This window comes from Salvia hispanica, chromosome 4 (genome assembly GCF_029641045.1).
Source record: "Salvia hispanica isolate PSC_SH4W2 chromosome 4, Shi_PSC_v1, whole genome shotgun sequence".
Taxonomy (NCBI): domain Eukaryota; kingdom Viridiplantae; phylum Streptophyta; class Magnoliopsida; order Lamiales; family Lamiaceae; genus Salvia; species Salvia hispanica.
The window spans coordinates 13802501-13810395 of NC_142695.1; the positions used below are offsets into that span (position 1 = coordinate 13802501).

At 31.6% G+C, this 7895-nt stretch overlaps 1 protein-coding gene across 1 annotated transcript in view; it reads right to left on the reverse strand.

The window, feature by feature from the left end:
* The window catches only part of LOC125193229 (WEB family protein At2g38370-like), a 2553-nt gene extending 2439 nt beyond the window's left edge, over positions 1–114 (reverse strand). The window contains exon 1 of the mRNA XM_089070152.1: positions 1–114. This exon is cut by the window's left edge and continues 129 nt beyond it. Coding sequence (XP_088926278.1) covers positions 1–102 — 102 coding nt within the window. The 5' untranslated portion in view covers positions 103–114.
* Between the last annotated feature and the right edge of the window lie 7781 nt (positions 115–7895).

Sequence of the window (7895 nt, forward strand, 5' to 3'; positions counted from 1 at the left end):
TTCGGTGGCCATTTCGACGTAATTCAATTGTTTAGGGGGATTTAGGCGTTGTTTGTAGAGTGAGAGTGAGAGAGAAAGAGAGTGAAGTGAGTTTTTTAACATAAGAGTGTGCCGTTAGAATGGTTAGTATAATAAGCAATTGTTTATTATACTACAACGTATGGATTCTTGCCTTATAAGGACAAAAATTTATTAATTAAATACTTTCTTTGTATCACTAAAAATAAACTTTTTTTGAATTATTCTATTTAAGATGAAATATTTTTTGAAATAAAAACAATTTCTTTTAAATTTTTTCAAACCTCTTATTTTATTCTATTTTTAATGTCTTCCAACACAATACTATATAAAATTCATGTCGTAAAGCAAATATTTTCTTCTTAATGAACGTAGGAAGTAGTACTTAAATTTGGATCATCAAAGAAGTAAAAGAAAATCATTTAAGTCCACGATAATTCTGCTAATTCGAGATTAGATTTATCTGAAATTCATTTTGTCGACATTAATTTTGTTATAAGGGCATACCAAGATTTTTTTTCTGGGCGACATAATGTTGGATATTTTAGTGTAATTGGATTAACTTGATTGATCGGTTATTGTTATAATGATACATCATTTAAGTATGGAGGTGCGGAGTGCACGCTTATTTGAATTCATTATGATGTTAGGGGCGAAGCCCCTAAACAGATGAACGGGGGTCCGGGGGCAGCGCCCCCGGGGTAGCAGGGTCCAAGGGGCGGCAGCCCCTGGCTGGGGTCGAGCTGTTTCAGAAATTCATCCGAAAATGTAATTTCTGAAAATCGAAAGACTAATTTGCAATTTCGAAACCTTTTTGAAAATCAGTTATTTTCAGTTAAATCCCAACGGATGCACTGTTTCGTCAATAGCTGCATCGGTTCATCTTCTTCAAAATCCAATCAAGTCTCCTGGTTCATAATCTCTCGATATACACATCTGAATGTTCTGTATTCTCTGAATTTTATCCGATCAAATAACTTTAGTAGAACCACCGAAATTGATTTGATCTGAAAGTGTTTTGCACGACTTTCAGATATCTGTTTTTCTGTTCTCGATATTGAATCTCCCGTTACACTTGTTTGTTTTTTAGATTAACAACCCCTATTATTCAAATTTCAGCGCAAAAAAGTAAACACTATAGAATAGCCGTTGGCCCAAAATGCTTTTTTTTCAAATTAATTTTATGCAGAGCCTAAACTAAAACTAAAACAAAATAATTAAATAAATGATGGTATATGTTTTTTCTTATTCTTTTCTGAAAACATCCTACTAGATAATTATTTTGCCTCCTATAATCGGATTACGAATTATTTTACTTTTTGGGAAGATTGATAAATACTTTTTTTATGAAGCAAACGCTCGAGCCAACGACTGGCGAGCAAAACACACCAAAGCCCAAAAGCAAAGACAAAAATACCTTGTTAATGTATCACAAAGAAAACAACAAATTAAGATAACACCACCAGCTAAACTACAAAGAAGCTAAAACATTAACACCAGCTCCCACCAACAAACTACTCCATAGGAGACTTACAAACTACAACAAATGTAGCAGGGAAATATAGAAAACTTGGTTTCAACATCCAATTCGGAGGGGTTAGACATGACATGGTTTCACACAATCAATCCAACCTCTTACATCAATCAATGCATCATTCATATGTCCTCGTAAGAAAAGGAATTATCTAGGGCACCACTAATGTGAATTGCATTTCCATTATTTTGCCCCCTGGTTTTATGCATATTCTATGTATTTTATAAACGCATTATGTTGTAAGTTTGTTCTCATAGGTAGTGGTGCAAGACAAAATGGAAAAAGGATGAAGTTTGGAGAGTAAAAAGGAAATGACCTAAAATAATGATTTTAATCACTTTGAAGGACATCACCCTAAAGTCCTCCTTTGTCAATCGGCTTTTAGATGATCTCCCAATTAATCATATTACCACCTTTTTTCACTCTCTTATGCTCCAAAACAAATGTCTCTATTGTTGAATAATATGATTAACCTCTTTGGCATTCAGACATGACCTTAATACATACCAATTTGATAAGGACTAGTCTTCCTGTGTTTGAGAAGCTCATTGCTTTCCAAAATGAAGGTTTTGTTTCCACATTATCTATATTTTTTTTGAACGAGATTATTGATTATATATAGAATTATAGATGGTACAAACTGGCCAAATCCAAAAGTTTCCACCTTGTCTATAATTGGTTCCAACTCTGAATCATTTTCGAAATCACAGTAAGTAGGATACCATGGTATGTTATATGAAGCTTGAATACTCCACATCTCAACAGATTGACAATCATTATCACATTTGAATGATATAAGAACGGATTTCCCGTGGTTATCTTCAAACCAAGATAGCAAAGCAAAACACTAGAAAGCTTCTTATAATTAACAAGAACTTTTATCTTGTTAATGGGTAAACGAGATTCATAGGAGTCCAATCTCTGATCCTCTAGCGAAAATTCTTCTAAATGTCCTTCTACTTAGCAGAATGAGAAAAGTGACATGGATAGATCACCTTGTCTTAACCCTCTTTATAGCTAAAATGTGGAGGTGGGGAAACAATTAATTAGAATCGACATGGACACAATTTTGACACATTCCATAATCTAGTTGGTCTTTTTTTCCCAAAAATACTCACACCTATTGAAAAATCAAAACAGTGAATAACCAATATCATATCTAATATGTTATCTACAAAGATGAAGAAACAATAATTTCATGAGAAATCGTCTTTGTACTTAGCATCAAGGACTTATCTTATTGTTGGATCCTTTCATTGTTATACCACACCAATATTGTTAATTTTCCAAGGTGAGGGAACTTTAGAATTAACACTGCAGCCTTTATAAGCTACGTGCTAATGCCTCTCTCTTGTGAAATGTCTTACGCTCCAGTTGTGAAATACTCTCTCCATCCCAACTAAGTTGGGTCAAAACTTTTTGGCACATAGATTATTAAATGGTGTTGAATGGATATATTAAATGAAAATAAAGTAAAATAAGAGAAAAGAAAAAAAGTAGGAGAGATAAGAGAGAGTAAAGTTCGTGATGGAATAAAGTAAAAGTGATCAGAAGTTTTGTTATTTTGTCAAAAAAGAAAATAAATCAACTTTGTTTAGACGTCCCAAAAATAATTCAACTTAGTTGGAATGAAGGGAGTACTATTATTTTCCTCTAAGACATAGATGTTGGCATTTAATTAATGAGCAAAGCTATGCAATATACTCCATCCGTCCCGCTTTAGCAGTCCCATTGACTTTTCTGCTATTTTTTTGTAAAAATAATAAAAAATAGTTAAAGAGGAGAAATGGTAAATTAAGAGAGAGAATGATATAGAGAAGAGTCTTATCTATATTATTGTCTCTCTTACTTTATCATTTCTTAACATTAACTATTTTTTATCATTTTTACAAAAAGAGAGCAGAAAAGTCAATGGGACTGCTAAAGCGGGACGGAGTGAGTATTATTTATACTCATAACGGGGTTAGAGTGTAATTGTCATTATACAAGCAAACCATTCGCTGAAATATACTTCCATAGTAAATCAATCCTAACATAGTTAACATAACGAATGATTAATACCAATTGCAACAGTATATGATTCAGTCAAACAAAAACTTTAAACAACATAAAATAACATACCATCTACGTTGAATGAACTATCCATGTAACCAAAATACTGAAATAATATATTACGTACAAAAACAAAATTGTTAGCTGATAGATGAATTATCAAAAAACACAAATGCATAACAGCATAAGGCAATTGGTGTTTCATGTTTGTAACACGATACTCGAATAACACAGTTGTAGACGATGTTCAGTTAAACAGCAGTTTTTAGATGAACATTGTTGTATATATGGCTTCAACTTCGTTCTATATTTTTAGACATAAAATTATTGTAGGCGGCTTTAGGGTCATCACAGAAACCATTGAAGATTTACTATATTAATTAATATTGTGATATGTATAGATACATCGATACATATATTTTATAACAAACAAATATATGGTATATGGGATGTGTTAACATCAAAGCAATCTTACATGCAAATCGTCGTATAATATACTCCCTCCGTCCCATAATAGATGTCACACTTTCCTTTTTAGTTTGTTCCACAAAAGATGTCATATTTCCTTTTTTGAAAAATGTTTTCTCTCACATTAATATAAATACATTATTTTCTCTCCGCTTAACATACAAAATAATTTATGCTAAAATCTCGTGTCAACCCCAAGTATGTCATCTATTATATATGGGACGGAGGAAGTACATTATACTCACTAGTTATGTAGTCCCTCCGTTGAGTCATTTTTTTATTTCGGAAAGTTCGCTTGTAGTTGAGTCATTCCATATATAGTACTCCTCCGTCTCATAAAAGATGTCACACTTGCGGGACGACACAAGATTTTAGGAGGTTTTGTTTTGTGTGGTGGGTGGAAAGAGAAAATATATTATTTATATTATTGTGAGAGAGAACTTTTTAGAGCATCCGCAATGGTGCTTAGGCCAGCCATAGGCCAGCAATAGGCTAGCCATTCTCTCCCCTGCCACGTCAGCAACACTAAAAAATCCACCTGCCACATCAGATTTAGGCCAGCCATAGGCTAGCCATAGGCCAGCCGTAATAAAAATAATTCAAAATATACTACATTTATGGAATTAAAATCATGATTAAATTACCGAATTAAATTTACGAGACATATACGGGAAAATTCATTAATTTTATTTTTAAAAAAAGTACATTAACTAAAAATAAAAAAAAAATTGCATAATAAAAAAAAATCCGGGCTTCCACACACGAGCCACCGCCCCACTCTACTCCTCACTAATTTATTAAAAAAATACATAAAAAAATGTTAGTATGCCTTGAATCCGTTATAGTTTGCCGCTAGCCGAACGGGGGTCTCGCTAGATGTTGGGCGCGGAGAGGCGGCCCGACGGTATGACATGTTTTTGTTTTAGGTCTTAATTTTGTATTGGGCTAGTTGTTGTTGTTCATCGCTAGATGTTGCTCTTGTACAGAAATTTAGAGATAGAGAAAAGCGCGTTTATATAATTTTTCAAAAATAAAAAAAAGAATTAAAAAAAAATTAAAAAAAAAGAATTAAAAAAGAATTAAAAAAAGAATTAAAAAAAATTAACAAATAGCGCTGGCCGATCGGGCCGTCACAATGGCGGCTAGCCGATCGGCCAGCGACGAGCGATCGGCCAGCCCACGCCGATCCGCTCGCCGATTTCGTCCTCGCCGATTGCAATGGTTCGGCTAGCCGATCGGCTAGCGCGACAAATCGGCTAGCCGGTCGCTAGCCGACCATTGCGGATGCTCTTATAAAAATGGAAATGTGGAATTTTAATGGGACAAACTAAAAAAGAAAGTGAGACATCTTTTATGGACGGAGGAAGTAACTTTTTTCTCTTTCTTACTTTACTCTTTCTTACTTTATTGTCTCTACTTTATTCACTTTCTACTTTATTTTCTTTATTTTTTTCTCTCTCTTATTTATTTATTTATTTATTTATCACACTCAATATCTCTTTCTTTAACTTCGTGCCGAAAAGTTTCGTCTCAACTACGAGGGAACTTATATAATGTACTATCCCTTATAATGTACTATAATTCATATATTTTACGTTATATGAAATAGTTATTATATCATTATATACACATTAAAATGTCATTACCGATGTATATAATTATTAATGTACATGGTTTGACGTTTTGCATAAATTTAGCGTTGAATCTTATTACATCCCATTGGCATACAGTAAGATTTAGTTAAAAAAAATGCAAATATCCGTTTTCATGATGATTATTAATCGTTGGAAAGAATTAGAAATTTAAGGAATTCTATAGCTACTACATATAATTAGAGACTTAATTACCCTTATTATTAATTAAGTGAATTTTTATAATTGTATATGGCATTACTTTTTGCCATCAAATTCTCATATGATCATATCTAATGGCTGCGGTTCGGTAATTGTTATTATTTGATTATATTCTTATATATGTTCAGGTAACTGATAAAATAATCAAAAATCAAAGAATTTGTTAATTAGACGCCCTCCATCAGACAACAAATAGACTAGGTTTACTATTTTGGTGTGTCCATCAAAATTAGACTAATTCTAAAAATAAAAAATTTTAAATCAATATAAATACTAAACATCATGAGCCCACAATCCACTAATACTATTTTTACTATATTTCCTCATCTCTTTTCTTTTACTTTACTAATTGCACATTAAAATCTGTATCATTTACTATTTTATTTATTTTTTGTTAGAGTTATTTATAGAATCAAATTTCAAATGGTGGCCCTGAGTCAAGTGACCCAATTAATTGTATGAATGGGTAGATAGACTTAGTAAATATTGTATATATTAAATTTTTATAGTCAACATGACTTATTTAATCTAATAATGTCACTTTAGCTACGGGAAAATCAACATTTCATAAATTGAAATTTAAAGTTCAATACCCCTTTCATCTCATAAAAAATAAAAATATGACACAAATTTTATTGTATATTAATTTGTAACGTAGAAAGAAAATATTACTATTAAAGTATGTTTATGTAAAATGGGGTTCACCTTATTAAAATGAAAGTAATTACTAAAAATAAAAAAAAGACTAATCTTATTAGACATAGTACTAAAATAGAAAACAATCTCTATATTGGGAATGAGGGGGTCTAAATATATATTGGCGTACATTGTGATATCATCCCCAAAGTCAAATCTTCACCAATTAAATAAATAAATATGTTTACAACTCGTTGAATTACAGTGAAAATGTAAGCTTTGACTGCATTACAAATATGTGTGCGCATAACGCAGCTTGTATTGTGATGATATTATTCATCAAGGGACAAGCCGATAAGGGCTATTGCCCCCCCCTCGAGGTACCTTCCATGCTGTGTCCTAATTTCATACTCCCTCCGTTCGCAAAATATTGTCCATATTTGACTTGGCATGAGTTTTAAAAAATATAAAGAAAATTGAATGGAAAAAATTAATGGAACGTGAACCCCACATTTATATATTAGTTTTATAATAGAATGTGAGTGTAACGAGTTAGTGGAAAATAGAGTCCATTTACCAAAAATGGAAAAAAACAAAATAGAAAATATTTTATTGATGGACCGAAATGACAAAACTGGACAACAATTCACGGACGAAGAACTAACTGTTTTTAATGCCATGAATAGATACATGCATGTGAATTTCATTGCTTAAAACTCGTTGAAGACCAAATCACAACCTTGATCCTTCACTCATTTAGTATCTAACTGTGTATTCTATTTTCAATTTTGAATCATTTTTCTCGTTAATTTTAATTTCATATGTTTACATACTACCTTTTGTTAAAAAAAGGCACTTTGTGGATGTCAATTTGGTCAACTGTGAGAGAAACGGAGAAAAGTTATTAAAGTAGGGTCAATAGTTTCCACTTAATTAATATTGTGTGATATGGTGAAAAAAAATTCAAAAATAAAATGTGTACAGTTTTTATGAAATGGACTAAAATAATAAATGAAAACTATATTTCAATATATAACTAAATATTTTGGAGCCTTGTTCTATATAGTCAAATTCGTGTTTCAATATGTAGCATATTAATAATATTCTAATTATTATAATTATTAATATTATTATGTGTTTCAATTATTTTATTATTATTTCACAAATATTCTGTGCTATGCAGTCAAAATTCATAAAATTATGGATCTATCCTTATTTCATTTCAGATGACCGAAATATTAATCTCTACCAGACACTCTTTAAATAAAAACAAAATAAAATTAATTAATTATTGTAATGTAATCGGCAAGCATATCATATATACTCTCTCCGTC